The 23,609-nt window shown below is 51.4% G+C and overlaps 1 protein-coding gene across 2 annotated transcripts in view; it reads right to left on the bottom strand.

Annotated features, from left to right (window-relative positions):
- The window catches only part of MTOR (mechanistic target of rapamycin kinase), a 135,336-nt gene that overhangs the window by 16,952 nt on the left and 94,775 nt on the right, over positions 1–23,609 (bottom strand). For both annotated transcript variants that reach the window (XM_047870834.1, XM_047870835.1), the window contains exons 31-42: positions 17,516–17,616; positions 15,559–15,674; positions 14,036–14,113; positions 13,721–13,828; positions 10,035–10,160; positions 9,805–9,936; positions 5,626–5,741; positions 4,542–4,659; positions 2,059–2,310; positions 1,312–1,412; positions 525–621; positions 177–275 (exon numbers count right to left, since the gene is read on the bottom strand). In XM_047870834.1, coding sequence (XP_047726790.1) covers positions 177–275; positions 525–621; positions 1,312–1,412; positions 2,059–2,310; positions 4,542–4,659; positions 5,626–5,741; positions 9,805–9,936; positions 10,035–10,160; positions 13,721–13,828; positions 14,036–14,113; positions 15,559–15,674; positions 17,516–17,616 — 1,444 coding nt within the window. The remainder of the gene's footprint in view (positions 1–176; positions 276–524; positions 622–1,311; positions 1,413–2,058; positions 2,311–4,541; positions 4,660–5,625; positions 5,742–9,804; positions 9,937–10,034; positions 10,161–13,720; positions 13,829–14,035; positions 14,114–15,558; positions 15,675–17,515; positions 17,617–23,609) is intronic.

Below are 23,609 nucleotides of genomic sequence, written 5' to 3'. Positions count from 1 at the left end.
CTCAGTCTCGGGGCGGGTGGGGGGCTCTTTGTCTTCGGGAAGGCCCTGGGCCTGGACGGGTGGGATGCCTGGCTCCCAGTTCCTGCACTTGCGTCTCTAGAGCAGCTTTGGGAGAGGCTGAGCACCAGGTCAAAAGGCCAGCTGTTCGAGGAGAAACCACCCAGGCGCCCACGTACCTGGGGGTGGTACCGGCCAATGTCGGTGAGAAGCTGGTGGATGAGGCGTCCCACCAGGGGCCTGGGCGTATCAATTCTTGCAATGAGCTGAGGTATGACCTGGTATTCAGAAAGACCCGGAATGCAGCATGTGAGACACAGAAACAACTAGTTATTCTCCTGGGCAACGACCAGCTCTTACAACTTGTCACGGTAGATGCTGGGAAGCTCTGAAACGGTTCGTTCCCTTCAGTCCTCTGGGAGAAACTAAAGAAACTATGGCTCGACCCCTACCTCTTTACCACTGTTGACTGAACACGCGCGACTCCGGGAGGAGGCAGACCAGGAGTGAGTCCGACCCTGCCTTACCTGTAACCACGTGTCAATCTGGATCGCCTTCACCCCCTCCACCAAGGCTTCGTTTACGTCCGGCCAGTGACCGTAATCAAACCACAGGGTGAGGACTCTGGAAACAAAACATGAGAAAGTCACAGAAAACTTAGTCTCCCAGCTTGTGTGTGTGTGTGCTTTAATCTTCAAGGCTCTTGAGAAAAGAATTAACTGGCAGGGCCTCAAATCGGTGGCTCCCCAGTGTTTGGTCTCGGGACCGCCTGGGAGGGTGGGTGGTGATGGCCGTTTAGAACTGGGCTCACATGAGGAGGGGCATCCCAAGTGAATGCTTATTTTATCCCAGATAAAATCCCAGAGGGATCGGCACGGTGCAAGCTCGGAAATCGAACAGATGAGCCCAGGGCTAATCATGGATAATCTTTGCACGTATAGAAAATCACCTGTAGAACAGTGTCAACGGGCTAAATGTGGGACTTAGCTGCCCCTTGTCACCTATGGTCTCCGGACCATGGTCACCTATGGTCTCACCTATGGCCGGTCTGTGCCATGTTTAGGACTTCCTAAGTGGCCTCTAAAAGCCGAGGGCGTTTCGGCACTCGGGCTTCCTCCCGACAGAACACAGCACACGGAGTGCTCCCAGGCCACTCCTCCTCCTGGGTCTTGGCGGGGGGGGGGGGGGGGGGGAGAGGCCTGTCAGCAGTTCCCCTTGGACACACCCAACAGGGTGGGGCGGGGGAGGGGACCTCCGTGTCATTCCGTGTCCCGCAGAGGCTCACACAGCCTAGCAGGGCCCGCCCTTCGATACCTCAGCGTGTCCTGGAGGTTGTTGCCTCGCGACAAGGAGATAGAACGGAAGAAGCCCTGGACGGCAGGGACGGTGTACATCAAGAGGGTTTTGGACAAATCCTGTTGGAACACACATTCTCGCCTTAGTGTTCCCATCCGTAAGAGGGGCCTAGCAGCATCCCAACAGTATCTACCTCAAGGAGTGGTTACCAAGTTAAATCAGTTAATGCATGACGAGCCTCTGGACTAGTACCTGCACACAGCAAGCACTCAATAAATGGCAACTGTGTCACAATCGCTATCATCTTGGGCTAACGGTGGCTTCCTGAGCAGGGTGGCAGGAGGAGGGGCGCGGAGTCTGAACACGCTGCTCTCTGAACTGACAGCCTGGAGGGAGGCGGGGCGCGGGGGGGAAAGGCGAAGGCAGAGGACGGATCCCGTCAGCCTCTGTCCTCAAGTGGACCCGCAGATGTGCACGGCCACCCACACGCGCAGGTGCAGGGCTTTCAGGGAATGAGCTCATTCTCATGGGAAGAACGACAAGAAACTCAATCTTCAGCTTTGGGGCCATAGCAACGCCTCAAATACAAATACGAGCACAAGGGCACCGTCTCAAACAATGGCGGATGGCAAATGAGCAACATCGTCTAGCTGTACGTGGCACTTCAGGGTGAAGCCCGGGTTCGTGAGGGCCCTGACAACACCCCACTCCTCAGAGCGCCTGCTGCCTGGGTCTGTCCTCGGTGAGGGAGGAAGGGAAGGGTACCTCAGTGACCTTCTTCTGCAGAGGGGACGGGGTGGGGCTGTTCTCGGTGCTCTCGGCCTCACTCTCGCTGTTGCTGCCCTCGGTGCTGGTGGCCGTGGCGGTGGCAGTGGCCGCTGTGGTGGCGGCAGTGGTCGTGCTGGTGACGTTGGCCCCGCTGGCGTGACGCAGCTTCTTCTTCTCGTCGCGGGCTTGGTTCTGATGTTTGTAGTGCAGCACAGCTTCGAAGTTCATCACTGCCCACGCGTGCCAGGCCTGGGTGTGGCAAGAGTCGAGGATGAGGAGGCCTGAGTGCCAAGGGGCTGCCCTTCCCTCTCAGTGGCCAGCAGAGCAAAACTGCACTTCACTGAAACACTGGGGAATGGGGCCTTTTACTAGACGCAGCCCGATTCCTTCATTCTGTGGGGCCCTTACTGTACCAGCACTGTGGCGAGTGCTGCGGGGGAGGGGCGCCCCAGGAGAGGCAAGCCGGGTCCTCACCTCAGGGCGCTTCTGGTCTGGTGAGGGGCCCAGCAACCCAACGACAGGCGAACGTCGGGGGGGGGGGTGGCAAGGAGAGACGGGCAGTGGGCAGGCCAGGGCAAGCTTCACAGAGGGGAGGGATTTAGGGGAGAGCTTGAAGAGCAGCCTTCAACGGACAAGGCAGGGACAAGAGGCCAGCAGCAGGGACTTCCTGACCTGGGGAGGTCAGGGACGAAGATGCGGGGTGGCCAGCATAGAGCGATTCACAGGAAACAAACAGACCTGATTGGAGTGCAGGTACGCAGGAGGACGGTGAGGGGAGGGTTAGAGAAGCAGCGGGGTCAGATTATGGACGGGTTGACATATTAGGTCAAGGAGGTCCCATTTCATTCTAGGTTTGGAAGATTCCCTTGGCAGCCGGTATATGAAACAGCTTATTTAAGACAGCAGAGACTTAGTGGTGCAAGTCTTGACCAGGTTCCAGGCCAGTGGGAAGGGGAGCACATCAAGAGCACGTATGGGGGCCGGCATTCCGCCATCCAGCTCTCCCATCCGGCCAGGGCGCGCGGCCTGTCAGAGAGCCCATGCGCCATGACTGTTTGCTGGGAGAAGCCTTTGGTGCTTATTTTGGTAAAGGACGAACTATCCGCCCCGTGCCATGTTCAAGGACGGTACAGCACTGCCTGGTGTAGACAGCAGGAGGCACGCTTTGATTTGGGGCCTTGTGAGTGAGTTTGCAGTGGGGGCAGGGCATCAAATAATCCACTAAGAGTTGGACTTTCTGGATAATCAGGTAGTTCCTTTGCATCCCTTGCTAGAAACCTTTCTTTAACATAAATGTCTCCATTTTTCCACCTAAGCAGAATAGGTTGACCACAATTGACCTTTATTTGATGAGTAACAATTCTACAATGACCCAGGCTCAGTTTCCCAATACCTTCATTTAGTCAACAGATCACTCCTCTATATCCACTGCATGACGGGCACTGAGCCAGGGGACGTGGTGAGCAACACGGAACCAGTCTTTGCACACCGATGGGACCACACCATGGGCAGTAAGACAGCACAGACCCCAAAGGACTCATACGAGGGAAAAACTTAAATTCCTGGAGTCCGTTTTTTTCCCCTGATGACTCGTTTCTTTTCTAATCTGGTTAGGAGATAGTTCTAATTGGTAAGGTTCCGGCTAGTCAAGGGTTTACTGGCTATATTTTCCAGTGTAGGACTGAAGCTGTTCTAGATAAATTACTGCTGCTACCACGAAACAGGCATTTTTCCGATCAGTATGAAGCATGCTTAAATCAGGATAAGATTTTTACTGTGGATGCTTCTGTGTCTTCAGATGCGCCTTTTGATCCCAGAGGGATTAAATCACAAAGTATCAACAAGTTAAAGAAATACTGGAAAGAAATGATGACATCTGTTACACCATGCGGCCATTACCAGGAGGTCCCTGAGGAAGGTCTAAAAACTCAGGGTATGTGCTCTCCTCAAAGATGTGTCCTTCCAAAAATCCCTCCTCTACCGGTCAACCACATCTTTGATACATTTTCTAATTTTGTTTATCTTCCTGAAAAGTCTCCTATGCCGTAACAGGATGTTACCCAGAGCTTTCCAATACAAATAAGAGAAAGTCAAGTTCTTAGATGAGGACCAGGCAGGGATGGAAATCAGGAAGAAGCCGGGAAGGAGCGGATGACCCAAGGGAAGACAGAGTTCCAGAGATGAACTGTGTGTCCAGATGCTCGTAGGAAAACAATCCGCTAAGAGTCTAGAAGACAACAGCATTCCCCAGAGCCACACACGTAATAACAGTGCAGTAAAGTATCTCGCAGATAAAAGATTCGATCAATCTTTCTGTATCGATTAAGCTCGTAAGGGGCCTCTGGCAGTCCAACAAGCAAATGCCCAGAATCGGACCGGCACCACGAGGCTCTGCCGTAAAGCACAAGCGCTCGGGACGCCGGGAGCCGGGCTCTGCCCCGGAGGAGGCGGGGCTGGGACACGGCCCGGGCCGCAGTTACCTTGTACCAGCCGCGGTCGTGCTCTGTGGCGGCGCTGTAGTACTGCAGCACTTTGGGGATGGTGCTCTCATTGATGCCCTGCAGGTTCAGCTGCCACTCCCCGAGTTTCAGGAAACACCTGGAAACAGAGAAACAGGCCCCCGTGTCGCCGTGCCCACACACCAGCCCTCGCCCTCCACCTCCACCAGGGAGGACAACTGTGTCAGGGGGGCACGAAAGCCTCCCGGACAGTCATGCTTGCTCTCGGGAAGCGACGTGGTGGAACCATAGAATTCTCAATCGCACAGGAGGGAAAAAAAAGGGCTTCGGGGATGTGTATTTTACGTATCGTCTCTTCCCCTTGACGTGTCCTTCAATGCTAGCATAAACCAGTACCTGGGATGGGCAGGTCTGTATGGACCTGTCCACCCCCATGTCAGTGTTTGGTGGGAGTTGGCTGTTGAGTAACTTTCCTGATCGACTGCTCCTGGCTTCCCCCTCACTTCTCCCTTCTCCTCCATTTATAATGAATGATACAATACATATCAAAATATTACACATATACTAATAACATTAAGAGCCAACATTAACTGATTGCTACTCCATTCCAGGTACGGCTCTAAATCGTTGCCATGTTTGTTCTATTAACCCTCATATCACCTCATACCACCCTCACAAATAGGAGCTCTCGTTACCCCCTTTATAAATGGTGGGGAAACTGAGGCACAGAGCGGTTAAGTCATGCATCTGAAGTCACACAGCAAGGTAGCGGCGTATCTGGCGTTTGCAAACGAGGAGTTGAACTCTACACTTGATCTTAGCCGAGAGGCCGAGAAGCGATAAGGAGTCTAACTCTAAAGCCAGACACCAGGAGGGAGGACCACAGCACGTGGATGCTCTCGGGCTGCTGAATCCTGGGAAAACAGCAGCAGGGGCTCTGGAGCGGCATGATTCGATGGCCGCCTGGGGTCCCTACTGGAAGAGGTGAGAGCCGGGTCAGCAACTAGTGGCCCACGGAGCCCTGAGTGCTCCTCCCCCCGTGCTGCAGAGGCGGCTGGCGTTGGTAGGACCGGAGCACGACCGGCCCCGGCCCGGAGGGCCTCACCTGGCCATGAGCTTGTGCAGCTCCTGCTTGTGCTGCTGGTCCTCGCTGGCGATGGCGTGCTGGGCTTGCTGCTGCATGGTCTGCACGAAGTGCTGCATGTGCTGGAAGGCATCGATCTGGAGCAGGACACAGGCACAGGGAGCTGCTTGGTTGGGGCCCAGCCTCAGGGGCAAGAGACTCCTGTCCATCAAACGGGCGCGTGAGCCAACCGCCCCTCCCAGGGGGACACCCCGGGGCGGTGGCGAAGGGTCCCCCAAGGTCAGGGGAGCAGGGCGTGATGCTGGGAGATGGTTAGGCTTTTCAAAAAGATTCGTAGTTTTCCACCTCGAGCCTTAGCTCCCCTTGGTTAACTGCAGTACTATTTTCCTAAGTCTGGGAAAAGCTACGGCCCGGCCACCCCAAAATAACAATTCATATGAGGTAATCTGAAACGACCGCTTATTTTGCTATCAACACACTGCCCCGGGGCAAACCAGGCTTATGGGGAGCTATTTGGGGCCCGTAAAACTTTAGTTTTGTTTAAAACACTCTGGTGCCTTGGGACACTCCAGCGGGGCAAAAACCGTGGTTTAAAAACCCCGACAGAACCCTCAGTGCCCGACTGAGAACACAGAGGTGACGTAGAAGCCCCTCAAACGTGCAGGTGAAGCGGGGGGTGGAGGGAGACACCGGCCGAGCAGACGTCCAGTTGAATGGGGTAGCTTAGGAGCAAAATGCTCACAGCAGCCTCAGTCAGATCTATTTACATCACGGGGTTTTATACCAACAAGGCACCTGGGCTAGGAACGGGATGCCGAGTGAGGGAAGAGTGGAGGGAGACACGGAGCCAGAGACCTGGGAATAAGTTACAAGCCGTCTGTAGAAGCCCACATGTCCACACACACCAGTATCTTAATAAACGGGGTCCAGGGGCGCCTGGGTGGCTCAGTCGGTTAAGCGTCCGACTCTTGCTTTCGGCTCAGGTCGTGAGCTCACGGGCCGTGACTTCGAGCCCCGTGCCCGGCTCTGCACCGGCGGTGGCATGGAGCATGCTTGAGGTTCTTTCCCTCCCTCTCGCTCTGCCCCTCGCTCTTTCTCTCCCTCTCAAAATAAATAAATACATAAACGGGGTCCACATGCTCTTCAAAGGGCTTCACGGGTGGAGACAGAGCATATGGACACAAACGTTCCGACGGAAAAAAATGGTGGAATCTAAACCCACCAACACAGTGAGGGGAAACGTTATGCGAGAGGATGTGAAAAACAGGCTACGAGTCCTTTCCTGTGGGGGGCGGGGGGGGCGGGAAAAGCTAACGTTTTAAATAAATAAGGTCAGAGCGGTCTTCTTCCGTGTTTTTAAAACACAGAAGCAGGTCAGCAGTGACAGTCTTGAAGGAAAAATAAAACTCCCTGGCTTGGGGGCAGAGACCAACCTCAGACACTTTTCAACGTAAGGAATTAATTGGCGTCAACGGGATGGGCTCACCCCAGAGCCAGAATGACGTGACAAACGATTTATCAGGCAGCTAATCCGTGCGGGGGGACATTGCAGACACACAGATGTTCAACAGTTAACAAGACAACTGTCCCCCTCAGACAGCTAGCTGCCTTCATAGGGTCCCATTACTCACCACTGGCTTTGAAAAATGAACTACGTTAGCATCCCACACCTGGGAAGTGATAAGTGTTCTTTTAGTTTTTCTACAAGAAACTGCACTGACCAGACTTAGAGCTGATTAAAAAGAAGAAGAAGAAGAAGAAGAAAAAAGAATTGAGAGGCAGCAGTAAAAAGATCAATCGGGGGGCTCCTGGATGGCTCAGTCGGTTAAGCGGCCGACTTCGGCTCAGGTCATGATCTCGCGGTCCGTGAGTTCGAGCCCTGCGTCGGGCTCTGTGCCGACAGCTCAGAGCCTGAAGCCTGTTTCAGATTTGTGTCTCCCTCTCTCTCTCTGTCCCTCCCCCGTTCATGCTCTGTCTCTCTTTGTCTCAAAAATAAATAAACGTTTAAAAAAAAAAAAAAAGATCGGGAGAAAGGTGGCTGACTGATAACTCAGTGTGATGAGCGTGTCCATCAGGTAAGAACTACACCAGGAACGCTGAGGTCAGGGCTGTTTGGAGCCCATGAGCTCTGTGTCACTGACAGTCCAGACACACAGGTTAGAGACTTTTGGGGAGGCTCAACAAGGCACTGAGCAAAAAATAAATTGCCCAAACCGGGGAGGACTGGGTATTACTTTGGATTTGAAGCTCAGTGTAAAGTAAATTTATCCCACTCGGGAGAATCTATATCCTTCTCCTCTGTAGTATGGAGGCAATTTATTTTCAAGGAATTGAAAATGTTCTATTAAAATCCCTCTTGGCTCCGCCCCTGGGAAGCGAGGAGAGAAAAACTGATTTTCTCTCTCTCTCTCTGACAGATGAGGGACCGGCCACTCAGAGGAAGGGGTTTCTCTCATGCCCAGAGTTTAAGCTGCACATCATACTCTTGGCTCCTGGATGCCTGAGTGGTTTGTGGGCAAGACGGACAAGCTCAGCTTAGCGAAATGTCATGGAAGGACCAGCCTGTCTCTAGATTCCGGGAAGCGGCTCACCTAGGAAAACACGGTACGTTCACCTACTGCCCGACGCCTTCCTGCAAAGCCGATGTTGCTTTTCTCAAACTCTTTCTGCCTTATGCAGGGCAGAACACGAAAGTTTACTGAATTGTTTCTAGTGGCAGGAAAGCAGAGCTCAGAGAAGAAAAGCACCTTGTTCAACAGCACAGTTATTACTAAGCACTTGGTTTTCTTTGAGTAGCTCCCGAATGTCTGCGAAGGCAGAACATCTCTAGCTCTGGGCTTGAAGTTCGAGCCCCTAACTTGAAAGAGGTTTCTCAATTTCTAATCCATGTCATTTTATGGGCTCCCACCAGAATGTGGGCTCCCAAGAAGAGGCTGTAATGTGTGGAGAAGCCGGGCTGTGGTCCCATGTTGAAAGAAGCCACTCCTTGGTTGAGACATCAGCCAAGAGGCTCCCGCTGCCTGCCTTCGGCAAGACGTTCAAAGACTTGGAGGCTGCACGTAGGAAGGAAACCGGACTGTATTCAGATCCAGTACCTTCTGTTTTTCTCATCTGCCTGGAGGAGGTCAGGCTTTGAATCGGAACCGCTCTGGCCTGGGAAGCTTGCAGAGCCTTGCAACCACACCAAAGCAAACCAGACCCCAATGAACAACAGGAGGAAACACCCCCCCCCCCTTCCCCACCCCCGACCATACGAGTAGGGAATGCAGCTCGGGTCGATACGACTGAAGTGCACCCCTGTCAAAGACCAGCGCTGGGCTCCAGGGCTCCCGATCCCACTCTGGGCGGCGTTCGTCGTCAGAGTCGACCATCCAAAAAGAAGGCAGTTTCCAGACACAGTCCTAGATTTCCCTAAGCATGCCTCCCACTGAGACACGACTGCTATGTTATGGCATCTTTCCACGGCCACGGCTGACCCCTCTCACGACGGGTCCCAATGCGGGGACCACAGTGGCGAGAGAGGGAGAGCTGGGACGCCCTCTCTGTCTGGTAAGGAGGATGAGGAGCCAAAGCGGATGCTGATTTTGCCTCCGGGGCCAACTTTTTGTTAATCATCGCCATCATCCAGGAAGACGGTTTCAAAAAAATAAAACCAAAGCCCCCGCCAGGAGCCGCATCTAATTCCCTGTCGAGGGAAGGCCCTGCCTGTAACTGAAGTAAGAGGAATTCTGCGCTGGCTCCAAGGTGACGCTCCCGACTGGATTCAACATTACACTCAGTGTGGCTGCTTCTGAATCCCAAGCGATGATAGGACAGGAGACGAGAAGTCTGAAAACGCAAACTGGTCTTGTGAAATTTCCCGTCTGTGCTCTCACAGATAGGCTGCCCTTTCGGTATTGAATAGCCCACCTTCTCCTGGGGGGTGGGGGGGCGGGCGGCAGAAATTCAGCTTTCTCTATGTTCTAGCATGCTCTATGTAATATAATTGATTACACTCATTGGTTCGATCAACTGTATATGTGCACGTCCTCGAATATGATTCACTTTTGAAATCGGGCCAAATAGCTTCCTACCAGGAGCTAACTCCCTGACACGGTGGTTTGGATGCTGTTCCCCTTTGGGCCCCGAAGCAGTGACAAGCCGATTAGTGAGCATTCTGGAGCGACTCGGTCTACTGCTGGACAGAATCGGGACACAGACCTTGCGAGCACTCTTCCACATGTTTTTCATGTAGGCGTAGGTCACCTGAGGGTGAACTGTTGGCAGAGGATGGTCAAGTTGCCGAGACGGATCAACTCCCAGGAGCAACACCAAGGTCTTATGAGCAAGAGCCTTAAAACCAAGAGAGGTCAGGTTATAAACAGAACGGGACGGGGAGCGCCGGGCCCTCCTCAGCCTCCCACCCTGTCCTGGTGGCGGGGGTGACTCACCAGCCTGCCACTCTTGCCACACAGGCTGGCATACTTGAGCCAGGTCCTCATGTCCTCGTGGGGGCTGACCACGAGGGAGCGCACCATCAGGATTTTCTGCCAGTCCTCCACGATGCGCTGGCAGCCCTGGAACATTCGGGGGTGAGAGTTAGGTAGGTCTCCTGCTGTCGCTTAATCCCCGACAAGCCAACAGGAAAACCCACCTTGAGCCAAAGAAAAGAAACTCATTTTTACAACCTCAACTTTCTCAAGGGAAGGGTACTGCGAAGAAAACAAGAAAACAAAACACTTCTTAGGAACCTCTCAAAATCTGAGGACCAGGGGAGTATGGACTCTGGTGCTTGGATCCTGGCCCTGCCACTTACCGTTGATGTGACGCTGTGCAAGTCACTTAGCTGGTAAAAGGGGGTAAAGGCAGTACCAACTTCATAGGGCTATGATGAGGGTGACAGGAGTTAAATTATTTAAACTGCTTTTCTGGATTGTAAATAATGCATCTTTAACTTTGAGGTTTTTTTTTTTTTTTTTTTCTTCAGTTTCTCTGGATGAAGTGGACTATCACTGACAAACGCAATGTTAAAATGTATCATGCAGGGACTCCTGGGTGGCTCAGTCGGTTGAGCGTCCGACTTCGGCTCGGGTCACGGTCTCGTGGTCCGTGAGCTCGAGCCCCGCGTCGGGCTCTGTGCTGACAGCTCAGAGCCTGGAGCCTGCTTCAGATTCTGTGTCTCCCTCTCTCTCTGCCCCTCCCCTGCTCGTGCTCTCTCTCTGTCTCAAAAATAATAAATAAAAACATTAAAAAAAATGTATCATTAAGGGGCGCCTGGTTGGCTCAGTTGGAGAAGCTTGTGACTCTTGATCTCGGGGTCATGAGTTCAAGCCCTGCGTTGGGTGTAGAGATTACTTAAAGATAAAATCTTTTTTGGGGCGCCTGGGTGGCGCAGTCGGTTAAGCGTCCGACTTCAGCCAGGTCACTATCTCGCGGTCCGTGAGTTCGAGCCCCGCGTCGGGCTCTGGGCTGATGGCTCGGAGCCTGGAGCCTGTTTCCGATTCTGTGTCTCCCTCTCTCTCTGCCCCTCCCCCGTTCATGCTCTGTCTCTCTCTGTCCCAAAAATAAATAAATAAATAAAAAATCTTTTTAAAAATGTATCATTCAAGATTTGAAAGATGAATTAAGTACAAAAGAAGTTTAAACAATTAAAATTTCACATGACGTTGCTCATAAATTGGTGGCATAAATAGTCCTGAAGTTATTAATCCCAATTGATGATAGGAAAGGTGATGAGGAATCTGAAAAACCGAACCAGACTTGTGACCAGTTATTTATTGACGCCTAAACCTTCATGAAAACTTGCCTAGATTCTTTCCTCTTCATTTTCATTTGTCCCAGAGCAAAAACTGCACGGAGAAGGAAAAGTGCCTCATTTGTTCACATCTATACATTCCTTTTAATGACAATAGAGTGGGGGCACCTGGGTGGCTCAGTCGATTATGCGTCCGACTTCGGCTCAGGTCATGATCTCACGAGCTCGAGCCCCGCGTCGGGCTCTGTGCTGACAGCTTGGAGACTGGAGCCTGCTTTCAGATTCTGTGTCTCCCTCTCTCTCTTTGCCCCTCCTCTACTCATGCTCTTGGGCTCTCTCTCTCTCGAAAAAAATAAAAGTAATAATAAAAAAATAGAATGAATTCATCATTATTAAAAGGGGTAGGCTAATTTTATATCAAAAACTTCTGAGGGAGAGCGGGCCTCTCCTCTTCCTCACTGTAAGAAGTCAGGCTCAGAGACAGACCTGCAGGGGAGCAGAGCTCCTGAGACCTGTCACTCCTTTGGTGAATTCATCCATTCAAAAGGCAAATGGAACCAAATGAACCATCCCTCCATGGAGGCGATTCTGAGAGTCCAGCAGCAATGGCCACAGGCTTTTAAGTGTAACAGGATCCAGAGTGAACTTAAATGCAGAACTCAAGGCACATGAGGCTGACCTCTCATGCCCCCCACTGGGGACCTCTCATGCTCCCCAGCTCTCATGCTGGTGGGGGATCTCAACGGAAATGACCTGATCACAAAATGGCAGCCTTCCAGCTAAGGCGGCTTATCAAGTGCTTTGACGACAAGCCATCCATGAGAGCCAAATTTCTGCCACAAACTTAATGCTTTATTTTCAGGCCTTGGACCGTGTCTTTCCGTCCCATTAAGTGTGGCAACAGTGATTTGGAAAGTTATAAAAACAGAAAAAAGTACATCGAGTGACTGTTTTGGGAACTTCTCACCATCCGCTAGTTTCTTCCAGATGCTGAAATGATCGGGCCCCCTGTGAGCCAGAAAGCATCTTGCCGTCTCAAGGTAGGAAAGTCATGAAGGCCTCCGATGACGACAGTGTTTTGGACACGGTAAAGTCAAGCACGGGTTTCCCCTCTCCAAGACTCATTTACTCCACCCCCGTCCGGGTCTCTATTTGGACAAGGTCTCCCTTGTCAGAATGGCAAAAGATTCATCAGATCTCTGATGCGGAAACTCTTTACCCCATTACAGACACTTAAAAAAAACCGGGGTGTGTCCAAGGCAGGTGGGAAATGCTTGCTCTGTGGAATTCTTTTCTGGTGGCCAACAGACAATTTTCCGTCAAAACATTCACTGGGCATTTCATAATTGCTAATAAAACATCTGAAAGAACTGCATGTGCTCACTGCAGAGCGTAAGTGACCGCATTCACACACGATCTTTGCCTCCTGCTCTCCCCTCGCCAGCGGAATGTGCCCAAAGCTCCCCAGACAGGAATGCAGCCTGGAGTGAAAAGGTTTTATCACAGCCCACTGAGGAGGGGCCTGGAGCAGAATCTGGAAATAGGTATGGATGGGCCAAGAGGAACTGTCTAAAACTGTGGCGGGGGGGGGGGGGGGGGTGGACGACGGACGAGTGGCTTCTGGAGCGGTGAAGGCTCTTTCTCCTTTGCAAATGAACTTGCCCTCCTACCAAAGCAAGGAATGGGAGAGCTGTCCTTTCCAAGAACACTTAAGACTGCTGACTCCCACATCTGGAACGGACTGCTCCTCACGCTTCAAACGATCAGAATGTACAATGAAAACACTGATGCAGGACTTGGAGAAGTTCCTCCGTGAGGGAAACTTCAGTCAGAAGAGAGACTGTGGACGACTATGGCCTGAGGAACTGTACACGGCAGGGGTCGGTCAATCGAAGCATCAGGTAACCCCGGTTAAAAAGCTGGATGTGGGTGGCCAGTAAGTGGATTCAGAGCAGTGGTTCTCAGTGTGGGCCACACACTGGAAACATCTGGGGAGGCTGAAGAGATACTGATCCTGGGTCTGTCCCCAGAAATTTGGATTTATTTAGTCTGGGAAGCAGCCTAGGCATCCGGACTTGAAAATCTCTGCAGGTCGTTCTATCATGCAGCTGAAGTGGAGAACCACTGAATCTGGGATTAAGATTCTCAGCAAGTTGTCTAGAAGTGGCACTTATTAAAGACGTTTTCTTGCACTCCTCGAAAAGGGTAAGAGGAGGCTGAGAATTGGTCATTCTCTCACACCTAAGGGCTTAGGTGCCCAGACTTTGAGCGCTTTGCCTTGAACGCAGCCCCAGCCTCTGTGAGGAGGCAGGGAGCGCATGGCGAGCCAGAGCAGGGGAGGGAGAGTGGGCGGGCTACCCCGGGGCTTTCTACCGGCCTCACCTGCAGTCTCTCCCACCAGATCTGGCGGATGATCTCCCGTCGCTCGGGGACGAGTTTGTACTGGATAACCTCCTCCAGCTCGGAGAGCATGTGGCAAGAAACCATGGCCTGATGGAAGCAAATCACATTCCAACTTAATACGGCATGAACAATCCACAGCCAGGATTCATTTCAATCATTCCTTCTGGCGACAGGGTATCTGCTGAGAACACACAGGCATGTTCTCAGCGGCCTGTGAGTCCTCACTGGCCCGCGCTGATAAAAGAACTGACATGAGCCTTTAAAACGACACTGTGCAGAATGGTCGACACTCACCCCATATGCCCGACTGTAGCTCTCTCCTGCCATAGCGGTTAGCTCTGCATCCAGCAGGTCCCTGGCTTTGTCGATACACTAGAAGAGAAACAGAGAAGCCTGGAACTGAGCCATGGGCTCGGGAGCCGAGTGTGGTCTTAGGCTTCCTGACTAGTTGGAGCTTATCTGTTTCACTTAAATTCTAGTGATGGAGAGAAAAGTTCACTGAAGAAGGAAAGAAGCCTTTTACCAGATTTGCAAGGCTAAAGAAGAGCATTATCCAATTTCCCAGAAAAGACAGAACGTATGGCAACCAAAAGCTTAACATCCCGAATCCTAGGTAACAAGGGAAGGAATAGGTATGCTGAGAATCACTGTGTTCTCAGGACGTCAGGGTGGCCCAGTCGGTTGAGCGTCCGACCTCGGCTCAGGTCATGATCTCACAGCTCGTGGGTCCGAGCCCCACATCGGGTTCTGTGCTGACAGCTCGGAGCCCGGAGCCTGCTGTGGATCCTGTGTCTCCCTCTCTCTCTCTGCCCCTCCCCTGTTTGTGCTCAGTCTCTCTCAAAAATAAGTGATAAAGAAAAAGTAAAAAAAGAAAAAAGGAAAGAATCGCTGTGTTCTCGTGTCTCAAGACGACAGCTTGCGGACCTGCCTTCTTTCATCTTTTCCTTGCTGGACGTATTTGTGAAACTAAACTGTGCACACCCTTAGTAGCTCCAGGTGGCCATCACTGGCTTCTAAGCGTCTTGTCCTCATGCAGGAGTGCCGTGGCTCCTGGCAGAGGAATGTCCAGACCTGTCCATGTCCCAGGCGCTTCTGTGCCTGTGAAACGACGGCCCAGGCCTCAGTTCTCATCATGTAAGCCCGAGCTCAGGGGATGGCCCCAGGACTGTGCTTTGAGTCTTGTGTTTCCTCAACTCAAGACCCCGCATGCAGAGCTTTTCCTTTCTCGAATATTTGAGCTTCGTTACTGTGCCCCATCCCTTGGGTGCTTGGGTCATTTACCCCAGCACCTCACCCAAGACAGCCTGGTGCCTGTTAGGATGTGACCACTTTGTTCTTTTATCCCGTGAGCCAGCACAGGGTTCTCAAATACAGAGCTCCCTTTCCCAGGCCATCGCTATGTGACACGCCTGAACAGCCGAAGAACCTGGAGACTGACCTCTGCAGACGGGGCTGCTGCTTCCCAAACCCTCCTCGGGTGAGACACACCGCCCTTCTGTACTACAAGGCACGCTGCTAAAGCAGAGCGATCAGAGGGTGCAGTGCTGACCCGAGAAGCGAATTCCAGAACCACGTAAATGGCAAACTCCAGAACGCCTCTGTCCCGCTTAGAGCAGAAAGTGGCCCTGGCTGATGTGCTGGCAGTCTTCTTGCGAGTCTTACGCTCCAAAGCCTAGATTCTGATGTGCTCACGGAGCCGAACCCCAGAGCGGAAGGACATTAGCCCATTTCCACAGGGGCCGCGTGCCTCGGCACTGACAGGGCACGACTAATTACCTTTCCTTTGCTAGACGGTCTGAGTACACGTAGGCTTTTACCTGTTGCGCCAAGGAGAAGAGGTCCTGATGCAGTGCCAGCACGGCTCTATAAAATGCCCCATCGTGGGTGTCCCGAGGGATCATACAGGTATATTCCTCCATGCTGTCCCACTGACCTACACACACACACACACACACACACACAGAGAGAGAGAGAGAGAGAGAGAGAGAGAGAGAGAGAGAGGAAAGCATTAGGGTGGTCAGCTTGCTAGGATGCTAAGGTAGCAGCTCAAACTGGCCTTGTCATTGTACCTTGCATTTAGCTTGGGGTTCGAACGAGACGGGCTCGTGCCTGATGTACCAAAATCCTGCAGAGACTCTGTACCCTACAGGGTTGCGCGAGCCAGTGTAACAAACAAAGCCGCATCTGTCTTCCAAACACAGGACTCCACTGCTGCCCCAGGGAGCTCCGTGAAAGATGGGAGACACCCAGTGAGTGCAAAGCCTACCTGTCAAGAGGCTTTAACGTAGCACCTCATTAACCTAGAGGACTCTCTCAGGCTTCCCTAGGTGACACGGGATGGCTTTCTTCCCTACTAGCAAAGCAGCTCGCAGTTCAATGGTACATTGGAAATTACATTTTCCCCTCAACGACTGAAAGAGGCCATTACCCAGACAGGGGGCAGGATTAGACAAAGAGCTCGCCCGCCTCACTCTGGCACTACCTGTGCCTCAGGAGGGAGGAGATAAATATTTTAAGAGGTTCTGTTATAACAGAAAGATGGGCTGGGTCATAGCACAGTGGTCTCCGGATCAGGGCACAGACCGGGGAAAGGGCTACATCCAGAAAGAGACATTGACTTCCCCTGATGGGGGGGGGGAGCACGCATCAGATGCCAGCGTTTCCAAGCCCATCTGCAGAAACGCTATCAGCCTCATTAGCTGCAGACTGCAGGGCAGCCGATTTTACAAGGCATTTTCCTGCCTTTCACTCCAGACCATCGACTCATTCATTCTCGGTGCCTCTGGGCAAAAGCAAATGGCAAACGATGACTCCTCAGGAAGCACTTTGTTTTTGAAAAATGTCCTGGATCCAGCCCAGAGCTCATGAATGGAAAGGATATAAGCTCCGTGACTCAAGAGGGATGGAATGGAGGTAGAGGGTTATGTAACCTTTCTCTGGACTCCACAGGTGAAGCTTTTCACTTGGGGTGTCCTGTGGCTTCTGTCCCCGCTTATTGAGAACATCTCTGGACCAGACATTGGTAATCTCAGCTGGGGCCCGGTGTCAGAAATCTACACTTGTCTGTGGGGACTGAAAGGAGATTTCTGCCTTAAAATACTCAGGGAGTAAGGGGGGTATCAGGCAGCAAGGAGGAGAACAGAAAATACAGAACTGTGAAAATGTTTATAAGTGCTGGAGAAGGTGAGGGCATATGGGAGTTCGTTATACTATTCTCTTCACTTTTATATGTGTTAGGAAAGTTCTAGAATAACAGTTAAGAAATAAAAGGAGACAGACAGCTGTCTTCTCTCTTTATTCCTGCTAGGGGTAAAGACATGATGGGTGGAGCTCCAGCAGCCATCCTGGATCATGAGGTGGACTTGAAAATGGAGGTCCCACGCAAAGCGGAAGATATGGAGAGAGGCTAATGGCAATGGAGCCAGACACTGGGTTGGAAATTTCTACTTCTAGATTAATCATTCGTAAGAGAGAAAAATAAACCAGTAATTTGTTTAGAATAAACAAAACCTCACTAAATATGTCAGTTTTGATGCTGGCTGGCTGGTTTTCTTGGCTTCCCTGGTGAGGGCCATTTTTACCCATGTCTACCAAGTCAGTCACGGTCATCAGGTAGAAGGGACGGGTGGGAGAGACAGACGTGGGTACAGGCTCTTTGACACTTCTGTGGACCTCGCGTTTCTACCTGTAACCACAGCTGCCTTGATTTTTGAATGCGGGCCCCCAGCCACCCCCTCCCTGCCCTGACAGGGGTGCCTGGGAGGGAAGCCTCACCTAAGCCCCAGGCAGCTGCAGCGGCCATCCGGGCCATCTTGGCTTGGGTCTCATCGTTAACCAGGGTCCACTTCTCACAGCACTGCTGGTGGAGCTGCCCCCTGAAGGAAGAGAACCAGACAGCTGTGTTACCCGAAACCACTTCCACAACCTGTGCGTCGTCCTCTCTGGCCCCCTGGGTGAGCTGGGGCCTGCCGTGAACCGGGAGCCTTCAAATAAAAAGCACCCTTGACTGGGTCCTAAGATATAGGATTAGTGGTCGGTGACTTCTTTCTACGGCCTGGTGGCTCACCATTTGTCAGCGGATGACTTTATCGAGGCTGGGGACTGTGTCTAACTCTGGGATCGGAGAGGTCCTGGGCATCCCGCCCCCTTCATAAATACTAAGTAGCTTCTTTCCTAGGCCAGTGAATTTTGGGCTCTTTTCCCTTAGCGGGCCTACAGAGAAAGCAATCTGAAGAGACACAGCGACATCTGGACATTCATCTTGGGCTCAAAGGTTTAGGGAGAACGGGCTCTTGAAAGTGTGATACAAACGGCTGCGGTCTGAAATGAGACGCAACTGAAATCCATCAGCACAGGACAAAGAAGGCTCAACCGTGGTCACGCCCACCAGAAACCCAGATGCTCGTTCCCGGATTTTATACAACTGCCGTTCGCGTGGGGAAGGCCTATGAGATACCGAGATCTGAATGGTGCTCAAGAGACTTCAATCCACCAAGAGGGCAGAAGGCCTCTCGAGAAGCGAGACGTCCCGTTGACTCCTGACACCGTTGCCTTCCCATGTTCCCCTCCTGAATGAATGGATGTCAAACCTTGCTGGTGGGCGGACAGGACCCTCTGTTTTCCTGTCAGCTTCAAGACTCAGCTAGGAGACTCTAATCCTTCACGCTTTCCAAAAGAGACGCTGCAGCATTTTTTTTTTTTTTTTTTTTTTTTTAGGATGTTCTAACTTGGTCTTGGCAGTGGAGTCAAGAGAAAAGGTACAAGTTCCAAGTGGCCCAGATCAGAAGCTGTGTGGGACACGAGCTACACGGTGTGTGGTAAAGGATGCTGAAGCCAGTCAGTTCTGAAGGGCTCTAGGCTGAGCTCACCGAGAAGCGGACTAGCGACCACAGCTAGGACAACTGCTCAGGGCTGTGATCCAGCACAGTGGCACAGCCGTCATTAACTTCTCTGGCGCACGATCAAGAGAGCTGGGGCCACGACATTCTAGTTCAGTACACAGCTAGGATCAAAAAGAGGAGGAAGGGGAGTGGGCCGCCTCCGTGCCCTAGGCACTCACTGAAGCTCGGTGACGGGAGCAGGATGGAGGTCGCTGTTGGCTTCCTGCCATCCACCCCCAAAACCTTCACCACTGGGCCCTGCAAGGGGCGACCTTTGAGCAGCAGTTCTCAAACTGTCTGTGCATCACAATCCCCCGGAGGCTCCTTCAAATAGATTGGTGGGCGTCACTCCCCGAGCCTGACTCAGGAGGCGTGCACTGGGGCCTAAGAAGGTCCATGTCTAACAAGTTTCTAGGTGGTACTGACACTGCGGCCCCGTGTCTGAGAATCACGGACTCAGCGGCAGATTTTTGTTGGGGTCCTGCCTAGACGTCGGGGAGGAAGCTGCCTGATCTCTGAACAGTTCTTCTAACCCTAGATTTCAAATCTGTATAGCTGGGGGCCACAGGCAACTCAGCACCCTCCAGTCTTGTCAGGACCACCCAGCTCTGTGCCGTAGGTCTGCAGACCCAGCTGTGCCTTTCATCTAGAGGCAGGGAGCGAGTTCAGTGTGAAACACCACGAACTGTTACCTGAAAAGACACAGCAGGGAGCAGCGGCCCCCGACGGCAGACATGGGCACCGCCTCCAACCCGTGGCCGTGTTAATAGCTGCCAGCACACACAGAGGGGGGTTCCTCTCCCATCAGCATTTGTCACAAACAAAAATGCAGAATACACTGAATCTTAACGCTCAAAGGCAAGGGGAGAACAAAATCAAATACATAAGAAAATATGAGTCTGTGTGGGGGGCAAACAGTACGATCTCTTTTCTGGTACCTCTCACGGCACTCCAGGGAGAACTGGGTAAAACGCCTGTCCTCCAAGACTTTGACCTTCCCACTGAGCACAGGGGCAGAAAGCTCGGAAAGTGTTCTTTCATTTGAACACCTAAGTGGCTGACGGCCTCTGATCTTGCTCCTGAGCAATCTGTTCTCTAGGACCCAAGGGCCTGGGAAGGAGTAGTTAGGGAGGGGGCTTACTCACACTCACCCTGGCAGCAGGTGTGGCTGTGTGTGCCATGGGGCTGGGCTGGGGGGACTAGCTCTTGCACTTAGCTTCCTGGGGCAGACGAGCAAGGGGAAGGGGTAGGTTCTTAGCTCACTGGTAACCCCTGGTCACTGCTGACGCCGCCTCTGCGGGCGTGTTCAGGATACATACTCGAAGCGAAAGCTGCTTAGAAATCGCACGCTCGATAGAACTGACCGAACAAACCATGTGAGAACCCTGCAGGTGATCAGGAAAAGGATTCTGCTTCATTCATCTCTTTTTAAAATCTCTTTCAGCCGGCCGCGTTCCTAAATCCCCTTGTCAGCATCACCAGCAATTTACACTTTATAGGTAATTGTGGAACTGGAACGAATCCAAGAGAGCAGAGGCAAATGGGACCCAGCCCCGCCACGGCAGGAGACCTGGATCACTTAGCTCTTGGGACCCCGCAGGCAGGCTGTGTCAACTTCCCCGAGTGTCACAGGGGACTGGACAGAATCACAACGAAAGCCTCTTCAATATATCCAAGCTACCCCTACATACCCAACGTAAGAAAGTGCTCGTCTCGAATTCCTAAGTGAGAAGGGGGCTGGAAACGGTCTTGAGGAGGTAGAAACAGTACGGATGGACTTTGAAAGGGGGGCAGAGTTTCAAAAAGTGGAAAAAGGAGCAGAGGAGGAAGTGGGTACACTTCAGGGAACTGAATCGACAAACGCAAGGGAAACAAGTTCTGTGGAGTCTGAAGGGCAAGGTTTGGCCAGAGCTCGGATTAGGAGGTAAAGTTCACTGAGAAACGGGCTGGGGTCACAACACAAAAGACTTGGACGCTAGGCTGTGACACTTACATATAAATTCAAGGGCAAAATGGAGACGCTAAAACATTTTAGGAATTGATTGGTTAGAGTTGAATTTTAAGAATGTTTACACCTTTTTTTTTTTTTTTTAATCTTTCTCTTAATAGCATGGTTGTATGATAACCAATTTGAAAGTGGAAAAAATTGTTTTTGAAATAACGTGCTAGTTTTCAACATACTACTCTTGCTTTAGATCAGTACCGTCCAATAGAAGGTTTCTAGAGTGATGGAAATGTTCTCGATCTGCACTGTCCAATGCACCAGCCATCAGCTGCATGTGGCTGAGTACTTGAAATGTGACCAGTGTGACTTGAATCATTAATTTTATTTAATTTTAAATAGCCACACTTGGCTAGTGGCTACAGCAGTTTTGGATACCTGTCGGACATGAAAAACAAAAAAAACCTTAGTTGTACAAACTAATGAGGCAGATTTGATAGGCTATGCTTCCTCATTTATTGAGGTGAACGACTCATTAGGAGAATGCTAATTATGGAAATAAATAATAACATTTCAATCTCCCTAATAATGGTTAAACCAGACAAACCAATTTCAAGCAATTTTAGACTATTATCTGCATATATGTGATCCAATGCCTAAGGCTAAAATCATTGACATTAAATTTTCATGCAGTACAATTAGATCTTTTGTCTTAGGAATACAGTAATAACTTTATATTAAGAAGTAAAAATAGCCATCGTTTGCCAAAGAATATCTATAATTAGGTACAGAAAGTGTGTAGTGGGAGAGCTTTCTGCGTTCTTCTTAGAAGACTTCCTTTGATTTTTCTCCAATAATGTTCTTTAAACTGCCCAAGGTATTAACATTGCAGAACAATCTAAATTTGCCTATTTAGACAGACTGAGATTTCCTAATAATGACAAAATGGAATACCGTGAGGCCCTCGAGAAAACGAGACAGCACTTCAGGGAGTGACGGGAGAGTGGCTTACACGCGTTAAGTGAAAAAACAAGGTGCAGAGAGGTGTGCAGAATTCGCCATCATAATGTACATGGTGCACCGACGCGGACCGTCACCGGGAGTCTCCACAAGGACCCGGCCTCGGCGCCTGCGGGTCTGGGTGGCTGCGGGACGGGGAGAAGACTTGGTTTGCACAGCTCCGTCACTGTTTTGTACTAGTGGATTCTGTACCATGGTGGATTTTACCTTTTCAAAAATACAATGCTTTAAAAATAAAAACGGATTACAAGAACGTAGACTAAAACAAAACAAAACAAAACAAAACAAAACAAAAAACGTCCTTCAGGGACAGAGGCTGCCAATGCAGATCCAAATGCGAGGGTGCGGGCCTGTGGAACTTCCCCCAGACGGCTCCTTGGAGGCCTGGTTTCAGGGAAACCTCAGGCTTTGGGTTGATCTGACCTCTGAGGAGCTCTGGGGGTGTTCCAGCTTCCCTTTATTCTGGAAGCTAAAACCGTAATTTCTTCCGTCCTCACTTCCACACCTAATGAGACTCCAAATCCTGTCAACACCGCCTCCTAAACACCTTGGGATCCAGCCCCCTCCCTCTCCCCCTTCTCCCCTTGGGTGGCCTCTGAACAGACCCTTCCAACCCTTCTCTGGTCTCCCTTCGATCCACTCTCTTAATTTGCTCTGAAACGTTCTGTGTATAATGCAAACCTGCCAGTCACGGCCCTCCAACTCCTCGGAGGGCTGGTCAGTAGCCTTAATTCCTCACGTGGTATCCACCCCACGCCACCTGGCCCCTGGCGACCTCTTCTGCCTCCCCTGTTACCTCTCCACATCACACTTGACCCTCCGAGCCACACTGAACTTTCAGAACACTGAACATACTGTGTTCACTCCTCACTACACACGTTCAAGGTAGGTATCACTTCCTCCTGGAAGCCTTCCAAACGCTTCTACGCCTGGATTAGGGCCCCTTCTATTTCCCACAGCCCCCTACACTTCCTCTTTTTTACTGTATTCACTCTGTACTACTGCAGCCCAGTTACCTGGCCTGTGAGCTCTGGGAAGGCAGGGGCTGTGTCGCCTGGTTCGCTGCTGCGTCCTTGGGACCTGGCACAGACACTGGCCATGAATAGGTGCTCAGTAATTACTGGCTGAATGGGTACATAGGGGTCCTCCGGTCTCCTGTCTCAGAGAAAGTCTGGATAATCCACTCGTGGGGAAGCAGCATGGCATTTCAACTATTTAAAACTATTGTTACAGTATTTCAGCATTGTGATGCCTGGGGGGCTCAGTCGGTTCAGTGTCTGACTCTTGATTTCGGCTCAGGTTGTGATCTCACGGTTCGTGAGATTGAGCACCACATCGGACTCTGTGCTGAGAGTGCGGAGCCTGCTTGGGATTCTCTCTCTCTCTCCCTCTCTCAAAATAAGAAATAAACATTAAAAAAAATAGCATTTCACCACTGTACTGTGGCCTTTTGTTCCAACTATTTAAAAAAACTGCACACAGGGGCGCCTGGGTGGCTCAGCCGGTTGAGCATCTGGCTTCAGCTCAGGTCATGATCTCACAGTTCATGGGTTAGAGCCCCGAATCGGGCTCTGTGCTGACAGCTCAGCGCCTGGAGCCTGCTTTGGATTCTGTGTCTCCCTCTCTCTCTGCTCCTTCCCCGCTCATGCTCTGTCTGTCTGTCTGTCTGTCTCTCTCTCTCTCCTTCAAAAATGAATAAAAACATTAAAAAAATTTTTTTTAAACCTGCACTAGATGCTGGGAAACAGAATAGGGACCATTTTTCCTTCAATGTCCCCCCAAAAATCCCCAGACCAAGACCTCGGCAAGTGTTTGCAGCTAAACTCCCCATTCCCCTTCAGTGTCCCCCAGTCTTAGTCCTCCCTTCAGGGGGCAGGGCAAGGCCATCCTGCTCCCTCCGGTGGTTAAAGTCGTCTGCTCAGACCACCGTCACTGTACTCTCCGGCTTTAATGACTATCTGCGATATGCTTGTCTCACGAGCCTCCTGATGGAGGGAGGCCTTACTTTCTGTGCCTCTTTTATGTC

The sequence above is a fragment of the Prionailurus viverrinus genome, chromosome C1, assembly GCF_022837055.1.
Source record: "Prionailurus viverrinus isolate Anna chromosome C1, UM_Priviv_1.0, whole genome shotgun sequence".
NCBI lineage: Eukaryota > Metazoa > Chordata > Mammalia > Carnivora > Felidae > Prionailurus > Prionailurus viverrinus.
The sequence above is the reverse complement of the archived record's forward strand: the minus strand, read 5'-3'. Positions and strand labels throughout refer to the sequence as shown.